The sequence below is a fragment of the Martes martes genome (genome assembly GCF_963455335.1).
Source record: "Martes martes genome assembly, chromosome: 6".
NCBI classification, from domain to species: domain Eukaryota; kingdom Metazoa; phylum Chordata; class Mammalia; order Carnivora; family Mustelidae; genus Martes; species Martes martes.
Window position 1 is genome coordinate 65,914,522 of NC_137893.1, and position 18,787 is coordinate 65,933,308.

At 38.4% G+C, this 18,787-nt stretch overlaps 1 protein-coding gene across 1 annotated transcript in view; it reads left to right on the top strand.

Annotated features, from left to right (window-relative positions):
* Positions 1-18,787, top strand: part of AHI1 (Abelson helper integration site 1) — a gene marked incomplete at its 3' end in the record, with an annotated part of 222,969 nt that overhangs the window by 186,218 nt on the left and 17,964 nt on the right. Inside the window, 1 exon segment of the mRNA XM_080806476.1 lies at positions 7,376-7,431. Coding sequence (XP_080662602.1) covers positions 7,376-7,431 — 56 coding nt within the window.

Below are 18,787 nucleotides of genomic sequence, written 5' to 3' on the forward strand. Positions count from 1 at the left end.
TGCAAGAATTAGATGGGGATGGCATTCTGATGTTTCCTGCCTTCCTGCTTATCTGCAATCATTTTTCCTTCTCCCTGAATCAGGTCACTTGGGCCACTAGGACATAAATTCACGGAAGCAGCAATTATTTACCAGTTTGATGCCAGACACATGTAGTATTTGGAGCACATGACTGAGCCTACTTCTCTTACCAATCCCCAGGTCGGGGAGCAAACTAGTTGCCCATTTTTTGTACTTAGCCTCTGGAGTTTTATCACTGCCAAAGAAAGTCACGTAATTGTCTTGGGTGTCTCTGTGTCATTCTTGTGATGGATTCCCAGTCTCATTGGGGCCCATGGTCTCCATCATCTTTTTTGTTCTTCCTGACTGACTCCCTACCATCACAGTACTGTCCACGTTCCTCGGGTCCCTAACCTTACACCAAGTTGACTTTGTCTCTTCTTCCTGAAGAGAAGTTATCCAGCATGAATGTCCTCTACTTCTCGTCTCTCCTTTCTCTGTATTTCTGTTAATTTCACCTTTCTTCTCCAGCCGCCTTCAGATCTCACAGAAAGAAGCACCCTTCTTTCTATAGCTGACCCCTCCACTTGTAATTTTGATCCTCTTCCCCCTCCCACATCCTTCTAGCTCTCCCCCATCAGGGAGAGCCAGTGTCCTCATTCTTCCACTCCTTTGGCATCTTCATTATTTATTCATTTCTTTCATACATACTGAAAGCCTGCCGTTTTCCCAGGCACTGTGATGGAATGTTGTCTGTATGGTAGAATGGCAAATTAAACACACAGCCCCTCCACTTATAGAAGTTACTGTCTAATGAGTGAAAGTCACTGTAATTAGTGAGTCACAGAAGGAAGCGTAGAAGCAATGAGAAGACAGTGAAGGGAGACTATGAGGCCATGGGGTGGGAAGTAGATAGTTAGTTTTTATGAGGAGGATACATTTGAGGCACTAGCAACCGCAGGTGCAAAAGCCCTAAAGTGGCCAGAAATGCTCATCAGAAAAATTGAAAAGCCAGCTGGTCCCGGGGAAGGGACAAGGGATGAAGCACAGAGTGGAGGAAGGACCAAACCCAGCAGTTAATAGACCATGTAAAGAAATACTCCATACCCCCAGTGTTCTGGGTCATTCACACCACCATCTCTTTGCTGTTTCTCTCTTTCCTTTTGTAACGCTGCACTTTCAGCTCCTTCCTCCTTCTCTGGCTCAGCCTACCACCATAATACAAGCCTTCTCCAGCAAACATGCTACTGCGTCTTTTCTGTTGTTATATATTTTTCTCTAATGTATTTTTTTTTCTAGATTATCCCTTCTACCCCCAAGTTTTAGCTAGTAGTTTGGTATTTCAGATGTATCAAATCCTACATCTGTAACTCTGGCCCTATCCTAAATCCCCAGGTCGATTTCTACCTGCCTCCCAGAAATTTTTATGTAGATTATCCTGGAATCTCTGACCTCATATGCCCTTCGTCTTGGAGGAGTTCTCTCTTGAAAGAGCTGGCAGATAGTCCAACATCGAGGTTTTGCAGCACAAGGGGATGATAGACTTCCACACGAAATGCAAGAACAAATAGAAATGGTCCCTGACCTAAGCTTAGTGAGGTCAGGAGAACTTTCCAGAAGAATCGATTTCTCAGGAGAGTTTCCACGGAAGGAAGGGCATTCCTGACAGACTGAATCTATACTAAGGCAGGGTGCACGGGGGCACCATAAAAATTTCATCATGGCTTGTGCTTGGGATGCAAAGTTTAAAAACAATCTGCTGAACCTGAACAAATGGGCAGGATTAAGAAGGTCCTTGTATGGCATGTTAAGAAGCTGGGTTTTTTCCTGGAGGTCATAGGGAGCCGCTGAAGGAGATAGCATGATCAAATGGGTTATTTCAAAAGCTCACTCTAAGGGCATCGGGGTGGCTCGGTTGGTTGAGCATTTGACTCTTGGTTTTGCCTCAAGTCATGATCTCAGGGTCATGAGATCAAGCCCCACTTCAGTCTCTATGCGTGCTGGGTATAAAGCCTGTTGAAGATTCTCTCTCCCTCTCCCTCTGCCCTTCCTGCCTCACTCCCTCTAAAAAACAAACTAAAAAAGCTCACTCTAGAAGCTCTGGAAAAAAGCAGTACTGAAGGAACTAAGCAGGAGAAGCTGTTGCAATAATCCAAGCCAAACACAGTGAGACCCGAGGGCATGGTGACTAAATGTGAAGGCAAAGGAGAAATCTGGGTTTCTGACTGGACTATCTCAGTGTGTAAGAGTATGAGAAACACTGTCGTTTGAGACTCACAAATTTGGAAGGGTCTGTGCTGCAACCTGTTGCAGACATCTTGCTGGCTTCTGAGGAAGTCAGGAGAGATTTGCTGACAACTCAGACTGGCTAGGTAGTTTTGATAAAACTAATTATGTTTCAGAAAAAATCGTGTTTATAAAATGTGCTGAAAAGTGGCGACTTCCGAATCATCTTGAAGAAAACTTAAGATCTGGTTTCGTGGTATTTATTTGGAAGCCATTAGCCTAAACACACTGATTAAATGCATGGGAACAGAAGAATATAAAGAATGGAAAGGACAAGGGACAGAGGTATTAGGGAAGCCAATTTTTTTTTTTAAGGATTTCTATCTATTTATTTGACAGAGAGACAGAGATCACAAGTAGGCAGAGAGGCAGGCAGAGAGAGGAAGCAGGCTCCCCGCTGAGCAGAGAGCCCGATGCAGAGTTCAATCCCAGGACCCTGAGATCATGACCTGAGCCGAAGGCAGAGGCCCAACCCACTGAGCCACCCTGGTGCCCCGTGATGCCAGGTTTTTTAAAGAGTGAACTGAGAGGAGGGAGCACGGAAAGGACATTGCTGTGACCTCTGGTCCCAGCCTCCAGCAGTCTTCGCTCTTCCATTCTCCAGCCTTTAATTCACCTGTTCCCTGGGGCGCCTGGGTGGCTCAGTACTTCGGAGTCTGCCTTCGGCTCAAGTCATGAACCCAGGGTCCTGGGATTGAGCCCCCCATTGGGTTGCCCGCTTGGCGGGAAGCCTGCTTCTCCCTCTCCCACTCCCCCTGCTTATGTTCCCTCTCTTGCTGCGTCTCTCTCTGTCAAATAAATAAAAATCTTTTAACAACAACAACAAAAAATGTACCTGTTCCCTGCCTACCAGAGAGGAGATACTTTGCTAAAATAGAGATCAAGTCATGTGACTTACCAGCTCAGAAATCTTAGTTGGCTCTACATTTGTCTATAAAGTTCAAATCTCATAAATGTTTATCTAGATCCCACACCTTAAAGATTGAATTGAATTCTAACCTACTTTTCTTCATCTTCTAAAACAACCTCCTGAGTAGGCTGCCCAGCACACATTCCTCAAACCTCTTCTCACCCTGTTTTCTTGAACTTTATAGTTTTGTGTGCTTCTCCAGTTATCAGAATTTCAGTTCATCCCTTTAAGATCTCTCGAAATGCTCCCTCCGCTGTGAATCCTTCTCAAAAACCTCAAGTTACAATTCGAGGCTACTGTTTATTTCCACACATTTTCTTTTTACCTTTATCGTAACGTATATCCCCTTCTGCCTTGCTGGTTGTAGCCACAGCTTTTGCCATTAGATCGTAAACTCTTTACTCTTAAAGCCTACTCAGCTTCGTACTCCCAGCATGTCTAACACAATGCCTCCCTTACAGAATGCGGTTTCATAAATATCTGTTGTTGTTTTTTAATTGGCACAGTTAATACCAAAAACTACAAGTCAGGGGGCGCCTGGGTTAATACCAAAAACTACAAGTCAGTGGGTTAAGCCTCTGCCTTCGGCTCGGGTCATGATCTCAGGGTCCTGGGATCGAGCCCCACGGCGGGCTGTCTGCTCAGCGGGGACCCTGCTTCCCCCTCTCTCTACCTGCCTCTCTGCCTACTTGTGATCTTTCTCTCTCTGTCAAAAAAAAAAAAAAAAAAAATCCAAAAACTACAAGTCATGAACCAAGATGAAGACCTTTGCTTTTTGTTTTAATGTACTTCTAGAAACTGCATCTTCATGCAGGGGATTATTTTGTCTTTAAGGAAAAGCATTATAATTCAATATATAAAATTCACATAATCAGCAATAAATTCTAAAATCAAAGAATCAACAGCAAACTTATATAAATATATAAAATTGTAAAATCGTGTTCCTGGAAACAGAATTTTAGCAACAGAGGAAATCTGGAAGACCTTGTCTAATCCAGTGGTCTATACACTCACTTCCATAGACCCCTACTCTTTAGGGCTCTGGGGAGTAGGGCTGGCCACCAAACCTAGCTTCACCTAGAGTAATTCTCTGCTTTGGGGTTTTTATATGAGCCTTTCAAGCAAAACCGTTCTGAAAAATAGTTTTGCTGTTAAATCAGTTTGGAAAAACAGAATTGTAGCCTTCCACTACTTCTGTAAGCTTGGTGACCCTGGGCCTCCATTTCCTCATCTGTAAAATACAAGAATGGTGCTATGGTCATTCATGCTTTTATGCTGAGCCCCATCTGTTCATTGTCAAGCAAAAAACAGATCCCCAAAGAAGTTAAGTGTCTTGTGCTTAGGCCACAGAGAAAGTTAATGACAGAACCAAGACTGGAACTTAGCCACCAGCTCTGGCGGTGGTGGTTTTCCTCTCTCTCTCTTTTTTAAAAATTCCTGAAAAGTGGGCATAAGTAAATTATAGACACTAATAATATGGGCAAGATAGAAGATATCAGAAGGTATTATAAACAGCATGTATATATAGAGCTATACTATATCATAAATTTGCCTTATTTAAAGCTCACTGGTATGCTAGCTACAACAGACATTGATTGAACATTTACCTAATTTTACATTCTTTCCTCAAGTTTACAGAAATTTATGGGTGAGTTGTCTGCATGGCCCATTTCTCTTTTACAAAGCTATTTGAGTAGTTTTCTTCTTGGTGAATCTCCATGTGCTGAGTGGAGGCACTTAAAATCACGCCAATAATCATTCCTCTCATGTTTTAAGTCTCACTGCATCTAAGTTTAAAAGCATCACTGAGAAGCTGTGAGGGTTTGGGAAACAGGAGCCTCCAGATTCTGGTCCTTTCATTCATCTCCTTTGCTTTGCTCATCTTCCTCGCTTCATCCCCTCCTCTTCAAATCAAGGGTTTCCGTGAAGAGAAAACGAAGTCACAAAACAACTATGAGATGTGTACATGGACAGGAGGGGAAGAAGGGCATCATGCTCCTAGACCATGTTGATGGTGGGGCGTGGTGCTTATGGGATGATTGTATTATAGCCTTGGGGGCTTTTTTGTTAAAAGAGAAAATGAAACAAAACAGCTCACAGAGACACCTCCTTCTTCCCCCTTCTTCTGCCTCCATGAGTAACTACCCATATGGTGTGCTGCTGCTGAGACCAAGGAATGAGTGAGTAAAGGTGCTTAGAAGTGGAAAATTGGTCTGAACTAATTAAGTGTCCTTTAACAAATAAGTGTTAAAACTTTGTAATGTGGATACCCTAGTAACTTAGGATTCATAGGATTTGAACACAAGTTAAGCCACCTTTGCATCATGAAAAAGGACTTGAATGTGCCAATTACTGTAACACAGTAATACAGTAGGAAAAGTGGCAGGGACACTGTTAAACCCACTAAGACAAACTTTCTGAGGACATGACAACATCCATTTCACATGAACAGACAATTAAAGGCAGGTTTGGTAAGACCTACATGGCAGTATGTTGTTACTCATTTGTCAAGCTCACTAATGATTAAAAGTAACATTGGCTTAACAGTGATGTATAATTGTCTGACTTCTCTTCCCTCAACCTCTGGAGTAGGTTCAGGTTCTGATTAGAGCTGCTTTGTTGAGGGGTTTTTTGTGTTTTTTTTTAATTCAGAGTTTTGCAAAGTTTCACACATTATACATATGTTTATGGTAAGCTGTTGGTCTTGCTGTGGGCAAAGAGATAAAAGTAATACTTAGACCATGTAAAAAATAAAATTAATTCAATTGCTATGTCTGGAATTTATTTCTTAAGTCTGGGGGAAAACTAAAGAAATTCGGTTATAAACGATGCTCTCTGAGTGCAGATTTTGATGGTTTTTCTTTGCGTCATGTTCTATTGGGTTGAGAACAGGTAGACTGTTCTGCAACCTGAATTAGTCCTTGAATTTGAGTTTTTCATGTGTTTGTACTTGTTTTCCCAAATACATTTGAACTGAGTCAGATCATCTTCACCGGTAGAGAAAAATCAAGATGTTATGGTTCTTTTGTTGTTTTGTGAAATTGGGTCACTTGCTACAACATCCACCTCTCACCACCAAGTCTTCTTGTTCTTTTATTCTTGTTTTTCTGATATGCTTGATTTAAAGCTGTACAGAGAGCAATAATATGACATAATTATGATCTAGAAAACAATATCCTTTTGAAATATTTATAGTAAGTAATACTTGTTTCAAGATATTCAGTGCCAAATCTTGCAGAAATCTGATTGTGGAGGAGGAAATCTACAAAGTGAAACAAACTACAGGAAAGATAAGAATGGGAAAGTAGTAGTTACTCAAACAACTTAAGCCTGAAAGAAAAGGTTGTACTCCCTTTCTTTCATTTCATTTTGGTTTTTTGTTTTTTTTAATTTAAATTGTATTTTAAATAATTAAGTAGATATTGACATATTTGTATCTAATTATATTATATATTATATATTATTTGTATATAACTGAAAACTTTAACGTAGGAACAATGTATATTTTCTGTGTGAATTTTAAATCAATTCCTTTCCATGACATGTAATTATCTCTAAAAAAAAAAAATTGTAGTCAATTTTATAGCACCATTGGGTTGATTTATAAAAGATTTATCTTGTGATTATCAAACACCATTCTCCCACAGTATACTTTCATCTGGAGTTAATGCTCGAATTCCAGAGGAACAAGACACTCAGTATAATCTGGCACCCTTGGAAGTGATTAATAATTTGTTTTCCTCAGGAAGGTGCCATTAACAAAATATGTACTGAACAAATTTTGTAGAAGACCAAGTTTTCAGACCCAAAGTTTTACACTTGGCTCCATGATTGTCATCACTATGAAAATATTAAGTGTACCGAAACGGTGAGAAAGGAAAGCTGCAATAATGAAAGATAAATTTAGAACTTAAGCAATCTCCATATAGTATTTCTCGATTAATTTAGACTGACTCACACCTGACTTATTTGCCACATACCAGAAAACTGACTTGAGGTAGAAAGAGTGTTCCGATGATCTGGAGAACCAGTTCCTTGGTTTTCCATTGGAGTGAATACACGATGCTGATAGACATTTATGTTCAGAACAGGCATGCGCTCTCATTTCGAAAGTTGTAACAATTGCCTGCGCGGTCTTCTCTGAATCTTTCCTCACCCATTGCTGTTCTTCCTTCACAGCGGCCAGTCAAGGACAAGTCCCAGGATTTCCGACTGGGCTCAGAGTCCATGACACAGTAAGCAGCTTTTCCTCCTAAATAATTTGCAGTGACAATAGTTATTGTTGTTGTGGTTGGTTTTTGTTTGTTTTTTTTTCTTAAGGGCAATTTCTCTATTTCTCTTTTTACAACATTACATCAAAAGTTAAATTTCAGATCATTGATTTTTGAAAGAGTTAAGGTAGCTGAAGGAGAATATTTTAATGGTTGGACTTTGAAGATATATATATATATATATAACTAAGTTACAAGAAATAATATTAAATAAAATAAAATATCACACTGAATTTTGTTTCTGTGGACCTACTTTGTCTTTTATTTTTGAGTAACATTTTGTTTTTTGAAAGATTTTATTTCTTCGTTTTAGAGAGAGATAAATTGTGTGCACACATGTGAGTAGAGGGAAGGGCAAAAGGGAGAGGGACAGAATCCCAAGCAAACTCTGAGTACAGAGCCCTATGGGGCTCAAACCCGTGACCTGAGCTGACACCATGTCCTGAGCCAAAATCAAGAGTCAGTTGCTCAACCAACTGAACCACTCAAGCACCCATGTTTGAGTAACATTTTTTTCCTTTTAAAGATTTTATTTATTTATTTGACAAAGAGAGAGAGATCACAAGTAGGCAGAGAGGCAGGAAGAGAGAGAGAGAGAAGCAGGCTCCCTGCTGAACAGAGAGCCCAATACGGGGCTCAATCCCAGGACCCTGAGATCATGACCTGAGCTGAAGGCAGAGTCTTAACCCATTGAGCCACCCAGGCACCCCTTGAGTAACATTTTTAAATGACATTAACTGAAAACAAGTAGATGGTGTGGTTAAAAAATACATATATGAAATACCTATTTTGAGGCATTAAAGAAAAAAAGCTAATACCCAGAATATTATCATTGTGTATTTTCTACAAGGTGTAATATATTTAAATGATTTACTTTGAGGTATTTATTTGAAAGATCACTAGGAAGTTTTTGTATTTTTATTTGGTAGTTGCTGTTTTACTTAATAAATAGAAAATCCCTTTTACTTCAAAAAAATTACATCAGGGGCACCTGGGTGGCTCAGTGGGTTAAAGCCTCTGCCTTCGGCTCAGGTCATGATCTCAGGGGCCTGGGATCGAGCCCCGCATGGGGCTCTCTGCTCAGCGGGGAGCCTGCTTCCTCCTCTCTCTCTCTCTCTCTCTGCCTGCCTCTTTGCCTGCTTGTGATCTGTCTGTCAAATAAATAAATAAAATCTTTAAAAAAAAAAAAAAAAAAAAAAAAATTACATCAAAGACCTTCCCAGAATATTTCTCATTTATTTTAATCACTGCAGATCACTTTGTACCTAACTTTCAGCCCAAACTTCATATTCACACATCACTAGCAAACCATCACAGGAGTTTAACAGCCTCGAACAATCTAGATACCTGTCATGTCCTCCCGTTCAACCACTGCTATCCCCTCATATGCGAGAGAGTATGTGCTTACACACGTATGCACCCAGATGATCCCTGCCGAATTTCCTTCAGATAGGTATTTATTCAAGTTAACCCTGCTACTTTTTTTTTTCTTAAAGATTTTATTTATTTATTTAACAGAGAGAAACACACAGAGAGAGGGAACACAAGTAAGGGGGAATGGGAGAGGGAGAAGCAGGCTTCCGGCTGAGCAGGGAGCCCGATGCGGGGCTCGATCCCAGGACCCTGGGACCATGACCCATGCCGAAGGCAGAGGCTTTAACCCACTGAGCCACCCAGGCACCCCCGCTTTGACCTTTTGAAGAATAATATGTCTCTCTCAGTTCAAAAATTCTGAGGTAGGTGACAGTCTAATTTACCGGAATTATCAAATAAACTTGTGCGCTATCTTACAAAATAATGTTTCATTCTACAGATGAAAGACAAACATGATTTTCAAGTGGTGTTTTAAAGAGTCACAGAATCATGACCTAGAAGATTCCTTAGACAGTCTGTTTTCTAGTCAAGAAAACTAGGGGAAGGCCTTGAGTAAACATCACAGGGAGCGTCTGTGTCAGCACACAGACCAACACGGGAGAGTCCCAGACTATTGCAGTGTCTGTCTGTTTGTTTGTTTTTTTAAATCATATTTAGTGTTGTCAAGCTTCTTGGTAAAATACCATTTTGTTGGAAGCTTAAAAATCTTTCTGAGAGAGAAAATCTATTGATGATGCTCTATCTATAGCCCTGCATGACTCAAGAGCTCAGCCACTCATGTTAATCACATTTGATTCCCACCATTTCGCTGCAGACCGGTATCCTGACCCCTGTCTTACATATGGAAAAACAAGATCTTTAAGGTTGGGACGTGTTTCACGTCACTGTGGGTACTAAGTGGCAGACCCAGTTCCAGAGCACAGGTCCTCTGTTTCCTAATCTCCTTTTCTCTCCAGGCTTTCCTGTTGCCGGTCATAGGATGCAAACACACACCCCAGGTCTTTCCAGTTTTCTTTCTTGTTACATCTGCCAGGAAAGTTTTCAGTTCCATTCTCTAAAAGAGTGAAATTTTATATAGTAGTTGATAATACAGTCAAACTCCCCTAAGGAGTTTATGCTTAATGACAGATTATATATATAAAAAGTACCCTGGAACAATGAGGACACGCTCTTTCAGTGACCAAAAAATAACCACACTTAATATTATGGCAACAGTGTTCTTGGTGTTTTTGAGCATGTTTTATAAAAACTTAGGACCTTTACCTCAAATGCAAATGAGAGACTACAGTCACTCTGACTGCATTGGATACCTATTTTCAAGTGATAACAGAGATCCAGCCACACCACGCTCTCCTGATTAAAGTTTTAAAAAAACAAAAACAAACAAACAAACAAACAAACAAAAACAGGGCACCTTGGTGGCTCAGTGGTAAAGCATCTGCCTTCGGCTCAGGTCATGATCCCAGGGTCCCGGGATCGAGCCCGGAACCAGGCTCCCTGCTTGGCGGGAAGCCTGTTTCTTCCTCTCCCACTCCCCCTGCTTGTGTTCCTCTCTCACTTTCTCTCTCTCTCTTTCTCTGTCAAATTAATAAAAAAATAAAATCTTAAAAAAAAAAAAAAAACCCTCACAAAACATCCCAACTCTAAAGGCTACGAAGGTAGCTTGACTTTTCCTTTTGAGTGTAGAACACTAACCAGGCTGCTGAAAATAAATTTTCATGAGAAGTTCAGATATGTCTAAGTGCTCAAGTTCATCTGCAATCTTCGGGCTTTCCCTATACGAGTAATTTCTTAGAAGTAAAGATGAATTAAGATACATGTCTCATGACCTGTAAACTGTAGGCGAGTTGAATGTGAAAATATTATAGTCCAGTGTGTACAAAGTCATTTCTTTATTTCTTTAATTTACCTCGGTGAGTCCGTTGTACCCAGATAAATGGAAAGAGGCTAATTTTTCTGTTCTTTGCAGTCTTGCCATTCAGTTTGCAAAATCTACTTATTTAGTTGGTTGACCAGAATATATAAATAAGCCATGTAGGACTACCTCTTACCACTTCCACTTGAATTTCTTGTCTTGTTTATTCTTTCTTACTTTTTTTTAGAAATGTCAGTACTTCTGTGCAAGTGATTTTTACACATTTTAGTAAAGCTACACTTCTTTTTAAGACTGTCAAGGAGAGGGGCGCCTGGGTGGCTCAGTGGTTTAAGGCCTCTGCCTTCAGCTCAGGTCATGGTCCCAGGGTCCTGGGATCGAGCCCCGCATCAGGCTCCCTGCTCGGCGGTAAGCCTGGTTCCTCCTCTCTCCCTCTCTGCCTGCCTCTCTGCCTACTTGTGATCTCTGTCTGTCAAATAAATAAATAAAATCTTTAAAAAAAAAAAAAAGACTATCAAGGAGAAACTCCAGTAGGTTAATTTAACAAAGGCATTTTCTTAAAAGTCTTACACTTTCACTGTTTGTACTTCATGCCCTTATGACGTTATTATCTGCTGCCTAAGTCAGAGTTTGTAATAAAATTTCTGCATTAATTTTAGTAAGTATTGGTATTCCTTAGTCCTTAATAAGAAGTATTGGTGTTCCTTAGTCATTAATCTGTTTTTAACTAGAATGTGTTTGGGATTTTTGTTGTTGTTGTTGTTGTTAACATAGAATGTTCTGAGCACCTGGATTGCTCAATGGGTTAAGCCTCTGCCTTCAGCTCAGGTCATGATGTCAGGGTCCTAGGATCGAGCCCTGCATTGGGCTCTCTGCTCAGCAAGGAGCCTGCTTCCTGCACCCCCAACCCCACTCCGCCTGCCTCTCTGCCTACTTGTGATCTCTGTCTGTCAAATGAATAAATAAATAAATAAATCTTTAAAGAAAAATAAAAAATAAACATAGAATGTTTTATTTCATTAGCAGCTTTGATCAGAGAAAAGTTCATTCAGAAGGTCACTCATATTAAAGTCCTTTATGAACACTCAAATGTGACCTGAATGAATGAATGAAATCTCTTCTTAATATAGTGAAGCCATAGGGATTAATTCTAAATATCCTGTCAATTCTCCTATGTACTGATTCTATCTTTATAATAATCCTTTTCCAGACACGCTCAGTTTCTTTTTCTGTCCAGGAGAAGCAAGTAGTTTATCTTTTTCCCTAAAATACTCTATTGTTTGCAACCTTTTTTTTTTAAGTTTATTTTATTTTATTTTATTTTAGTAACATAACATAACTATGTTATGTTAGTCACCATACAGTCCATCATTAAGTTTTTGATGCAGTGTTCCATGATTCATTGTTTGCATATAATACCCAGTGCTCCATGCAATACGTGCCCTCCTTAATACCCACCACCGGGTAACCCATCACCCGACCCCCTCCCCTCTGAAACCCTCTGTTTGTTTCCCGGAGTCATAATTTCTCATGGTTTGTTCTTTATCCATTTTTCAGCCTTTTTCTTACCCTTCCCCTTTGTGAGATCTGGTCAGGGGTGTGATGTCACAATATTCTTTATATATTTTAAATATGTTCTTCATCAGGTACATGATTTGCAGATATTTACCTCCAGGCTCCGTTTTTCCTTTTCTTTCTCTTAACAGTAGCTTTCGAAGAGCAAGCTTTATTTCAATGAAGTCCAGTTTATCAGTTTTTTTCTTTTATGAATCATGTGTTAGTTATAGTATCTAAGCACCCTTTACCTAAGGTCATGAAAGTTTTCTCCTCTGTCTTTTATAAAAGTATTATAATTTCAGGTTTTATATTTAAGTCTATGATCTGTTTTGTGTTCATTTTTATATATGGTATGAAGATCAGAAGGTTTATTTTGTTCTGTTTGCATTTGTGTATCTGGTTGTTCCAGCACCATTTGTTGAAAAAACAGTCCTGCCTCAGATGAATGGCCTTTTTGCACTTTTGTGAAAATCAGTTGTCAGTCTATGTGTGGGTTTGTTTCTGGACTCTTTATTCTGGTCCATTGATCTATTTTTCTGTCTTTACATCAATAACGCACTGTCTTGATTACTACCGTTTTATAATACATCTTGGAATTAGGTATTATTGGTCCTCCAACTTTATCCTTTTTGAATTTTGGTTTAGCTATACAAGGTTCTTTTAATGTCCATATGAATTTTAGAATAAGCTTGTTCTACAACAGAGCCTACTAGAGTTCCAATTGGCATTGCCTTGAGTCCGCAGATCAGTATGGGGAGAACTGACATGTTAACAATGTTCACTAATTTGACTCATTAACATGCTATATTTCTTCATTTATTGAGATCTTCTTTAATTTCTCTCAACACTATTTTTTTTCAGTTGTCAACTTATAAATCCTACACATGTTTGGCTCATTTATTCCTGAGTATTTCATAGATAAATGATATTATTTCCCAATTTCAGTTTGTAATTGTTTGTTGCTCATTTATAGAAATACTGATTGTTGCATGTTAAACTTGTACTATGCCATCTTACTAAAAGGCCTTTTAGTTTTAGCTTTTCAGTATATTTTACTAGATTCTCTACATAGATATCCAAGCAAATAAGAACCAGTTTAATTTCTTTCTTTCCAAACTGGATGCCTTTTATTTTTATTTTTATTCTTATATTTTTGCCTTATTGCATAGGATAAATCTCTAGTACAGTGTTACAATGTCAAATAGAAATGATGAGAGTACATAGTGTTATCTTCTTCATGACCCCATAGATAATGAGTGGGAAAGCATTTAGTCTTTCACCATTAAGTATGATATTATCATAGGTTTTTAAATAAATGTACTTTATCAAGTAGTTTCCTTCATTTCCTGGTTTTCTGAGAGTTGGTATCAGGAATGGGTGTTGGATTTTTGTCAAATGCTCTTTCTGTATCTATTAAAATAATCACATGATTTTTCTTTATTAATTTATGGTAATACAGTAAATTACATAGATTTTCCATTTTTTTTAAAGATTTTATTTATTTATTTGACAGAGATCGCAAGCAGGCAGAGAGGCAGGCAGAGAGGGAGGGGGGAAGCAGGCTCCCTGCCGAGCAGAGCCCCATGCGGGGCTCGATCCCAGGACCCTGGGACCATGACCTGAGCTGAAGGCAGAGGCTTAACCCACTGAGCTACCCAGGCGCCCTAGATTTTCAAATTTAAACTAATCTTTCATTCTTAGGATTAACCCTGTTTAGTCGTGGTATGTTGCCATTTTTATAGATTGGTGAACTTGATTTTCTAAAATCTAATTTAGAACTTTTTGCATTTTGTTCATGAGAAATACGGGTCTATAGTTTTCTTGTAATGTCTTAGTCTGTTTTGTTATCGGGAGGTCAGCTTCATGGATAGAGTTAGAAGAATTTCCACCTCTTCTGTTTTCTGGAAGAGTCTGTGTAGATTTGGTATTTTTTTCTTTTATAATTTTTATTTCTTCATTAATACCCCCTATTTGATGACATGATTTCCTTTAGTTTTTTTAACGTATTTACAATGGTGGATTTCAAGTCTTTGTCTAGGAAGTCCAATGTGTAGACTTCCTAAGGGACAGTTTCTGTTGATTGCTTTTTTACCCTTTGTATGGGCCATACTTGTTTTTTTGTATGTCTTATAATATTTTGTTGAAAACTGAATATTTTAAGTGCTATAACATGACAACTCTGGAAATTAGATCCTTCCCTTCCCAGGGGTTTGTTGTTGCTACTTATTGTAGTTCTTTGTTTGTTAAATAACTTCTCTGAATAACTTCCATAATGCTATAATATTTTTGCCACTGAAGTTTCTGCTTGGTCAGATTAGTGATTAGCTAATTAAACAAAGATTTCCTTATTGCATGGAGCACTGGGTGTGGTCCATAAACAATGAGTGCTGGAACAGAAAAGAAATAAAATAAAATAAAATGAAAAAAAAAAAAAAAAACCCAGAAACACAAGGTCTTAAAATCTTGGTAAGGGGTTCTCTTGGGGTATTGTGCACCCCTTCAATATTTAGCCAAGCCATTAGCAACTCTGTCTTGGATTTCACCTCTGGTTAGCACAGAGCATTAAGATCAGCCAGAAGTGAAGGCGTAAGGCCTTCTTAGGCCTCTGCTGTGCATGCACACAACCCTACACACGTGAAACATTCTGGATCCTCAGAACTATGTCCAAGCTTGTTAAGACCCCTGTGGACATCTTACTTCCCCAGCTTCTCCTTCTCAGCTTTTCAGGTAGTCTATTGTTTGGCTACTGTTAATCCGTCACTCAGGCAGCCACAAAGTTAACTGTAACTGTTTTTATTTAACAAGAGCCTCCCGGGAAAAGGCAAGCTCTGAGATAGGTCACATAGAGACAGCCTTACAAGAGGTATCTTCCAAAGAAGTACCAGACAGATCAAGTAATGAGCATTCTTTGGAAATGAGGCTTTGAGAGAGCTCCGTCATTCTTCTGTGCCTGCTGCAGGCTCTCACCATGAACACAGGCTCTTCTTTTTTAAGGTCTTCACAGAGCCAACAGTGGGGGGATGAGACTAGGTCAAATTGAAATGCCACAAACCTCCAAGATCTTACCAAGATTCAACCATTTTTATTGAATAAACATTCCCCAGTTGCCACAAGCTTTTGGCTAATCTCCAGAATTCTGAAAAAGTTGATTCTAACCATTTTTGCCAGCTTTCTCCTACCTTATTTGGAGAAGAGAACTTTCAGAAGTCAACTCCACCACTTTCACGGACATCATTTTGTTTCTTCTTCAAATATTGGATAAACTCACCAGTAAAGCCGTCTGGTTCTGGAATTTTCTCTTTTGGAAAATGTTTAACTACAAATTCAATTTATGTAATAGAAGTAGAGCTATTAAGGTTATCTAGTTCTTCTTGTATAGACTTTGAGAGTTTGTTTCTTTCAAGGAATTTGTCCATTTCAGGGGTGCCTGGGTGGCTCAGTGGGTTAAAGCCTCTGCCTTTGGCTCAGGTCATGATCCCGGGGTCCTGGGATCCAGCCCCTCAGCGGGGGGCCTGCTTCCTCCTCTCTCTCTGCCTGCCTCTCTGCCTACTTGTGATCTCTTTCAAATAAATAAATAAAATCTTTAAAAAAAAAAAAAAAGGAATTTGTCCATTTCACTCAAGTGGTTGAATTGATTGACATAGTTTTTCATAATATTACCTCATTATCTTTTCAGTATTGAAAGAATCTGTAGTAGTGTTGCATCTCTAATCCCTGCTGTTGATAATTTCTTTCTTTTTTTCTCAGTCAGTCTAGCGGTTTATCAATTTTATTGATCTTTTCAAAGAATTGGCTTTTTGTTTCACTAATTTATATTTATTGTTCATTTTCTATTTCATTGATTTCCACTCTGGTTTTTATTTCTGCTTACTTTGGATTTAATTTGTCCTTTTTCTAGATTTTTAAAGGGGAAACTGTGGTCATTGATTTAACACCTTTCTTCTCTACTAATATAAACATGTAGTGCCATAAATTTCCCACTAAGCACTGCTTGAATGGCATTCCACAAATTTTGATATGTTGTGGTTTCATTTTTATTTCTTTCAAAACACTTTAATTTTCATTCAGATTTCTTCTTTGACCTATGGGTTACTTAGAAGTGTATCATTTCATTTCCAGTGTTTAAGAAGTTTCCCAGAGATCTTTCTGTTACTGATTTCTGATTCCATTGTGGTCAGAAAACATACTGTCTGTGATCCAGATCTTTTTAAATTTATTGAGAATTGTTTTGTGATTCTTAATATGGTCTTCTGTACCTGAAGTATTCTTTTATAAATAAATTGGATCACACGGGCTAATCGTGTTGTTTATGTCTTTTGTTGCCTAACTGATTTTCTGTGTACTTTTCTGTTATTGAGAATAGGGTATTGAAGTCTTCAACTAATATTGTGGGCTTGTTTTTTTCATTCTTATAGCTCTGTTAGTTTTTGTGTCATGTATTTTGAAGCTCTGTATTAGGTGTCCATATATTTAGGATTGTTATGTACTCTTGAAGGATTGACACCCTTATTATTAAATGCTATTTCTGATCATATTTTTTGTTCTGAAATCTCCTTCACTTAATATTAACAAAGTTTCTCCAGCTTTCTTTTAGTAGTGTTAGAATGGTGTATGTGTTTTCATACTTTAAAGATGCAAATAGGTTGAGAATTGAAGCGTGTTTCTTATAGGCAGCATACAACATGCTAATTTTATCCAAAATTACCAGTTCTGCCTTTTAATTAGGGTAATTAGGCAAACATTTATATGTAATATGATTATTAATATGGATGGATTTTGGTCTATTGTACTACTTTTTTATTTTCCATTTGTCTCATCACTTCTTTTTTCATCTTTTTCTGCCTTATTTTAGATTGTGTTTTATTTTATCTTGCTTGCTAGCTTAATATCTATAATGCTGTGTTTCGCTATTTTAGTGATTTTTCTTAGGGTTTGTAATACAAATTTTATCACACAGTATATCTTCAGGAGGTTTAGGATGGTGCACTTCCATATCTTCCCTCCTAAGCTTCGTGCTTCTACAGTCACACATTTATTTAAGTTATAAACCCCTCAGTATGTTATTATTTTTGTTTAAACTGTCATCTTTTGAAGAGATGACATAAGAAAATCTTAATATTTGCCCATTTTGTTTCCATTTTCAGTATTTTGTAATTCCTTTGTGTAAATCCATATTTTCACCTACTATCGATTTCCTTATGCCTGGAGGACTCCCTTCAAAATTTATTGTAGTGTTGGCTAGCTAAAAATAAATGCCTTCACTTTTCACATGTCTAGAAAGAACTAGTTCATCGTTGTTTCTGAAAGCTTATTTTCATTTGGCATGAAATTCTGTGTTGAAAGGTTTGCACTTTTTTTCTGGTACTTTAAAAATGTTGCTCCACTGCCTTCTCACCTACAGTTTTTTCCAACAAGAAATAGACTATTATGCTTATCTTGTTTCCCTGTACATATAGCTTGTTTTCCGCCATTTTGGCTCCTTATAAAATTTCTATCACTGGTTTTGCTCAATTTGGTTTTTATGTTTCTTGTGCTGGGGGTTGGTTGGATCTGTAGGTTTATATATTCATCAAATTTGGAATATTTGGGCCTTGTTTCTTCAGTTTTTTTTTTTTCCTGCATTCATCCATTACTCTCTTCTTCAAGGATTCCGATTACACGTATATTAGGCCACATAAAGGTGTCTCACAACTCACTGATGCTTTATTTTTCTTAACTCTTTTTTTTTTCCCCTGTGTATTTCATCTTTCTATTGTTGGGGCTTCCATTTCATTTCTATTAGAAGATTCTACTGCTATGTCTTTGAATTATTTGATCTTTTCTCTGCAGTGTCTATTCTGACTTTAATCCCTCCAGAATATCTCTTACCTCAGGCATTTTAGTTTTCATCTCTAGAAATTCACTGTGGGTCCTCTATCCTCTAGATATCTTCCATGTGTCTACTTAACCTTTTGAGCAGGTGGAATATAGCTATAATAACTGTTTTAATGTTTCTTCTGACATTGTTTTAATTATAATTCTAACATCTGTGTCAGTTCTTGGGTCAGTTTCATCATAGGTTGTATTTTTCTATCCCTTTGCCCCCCCCACCCCCAGTAAATTTTTATTGGATGCCATACATTGAAATTTTTACCTTTTGGTTGCTAGATATTTCTGTATTTCTAAAAATATCCTTAAGCTCTGTTATAGAATGTAGTTAAGCTACTTTGGAACAGTTTGATCCTTTCAGGTCTTGCTTTTAAGATTTGTTAGGTGGGACCAGAGCCATTAATTATTCCTCAGTACAGACACAAATCCCCCTCAGTACTCTATGCAGTGCCTTCCGAGTTGTGAGTTTTCCAGCCTGGCTGGTAGGCACAGGCACTGTTCGGGCCTTGGGAAGTTCCCTGAGCATCCATTCATCAGTACTTGCTAAATACTTGAAGGGAACTCTTTGAAGATTTCCCATTCTCACACTGTGAAGCTTTCTCCTCCCTGGCACTTTGAAAACTCACCACCTCCATCTCCTCAGACCTT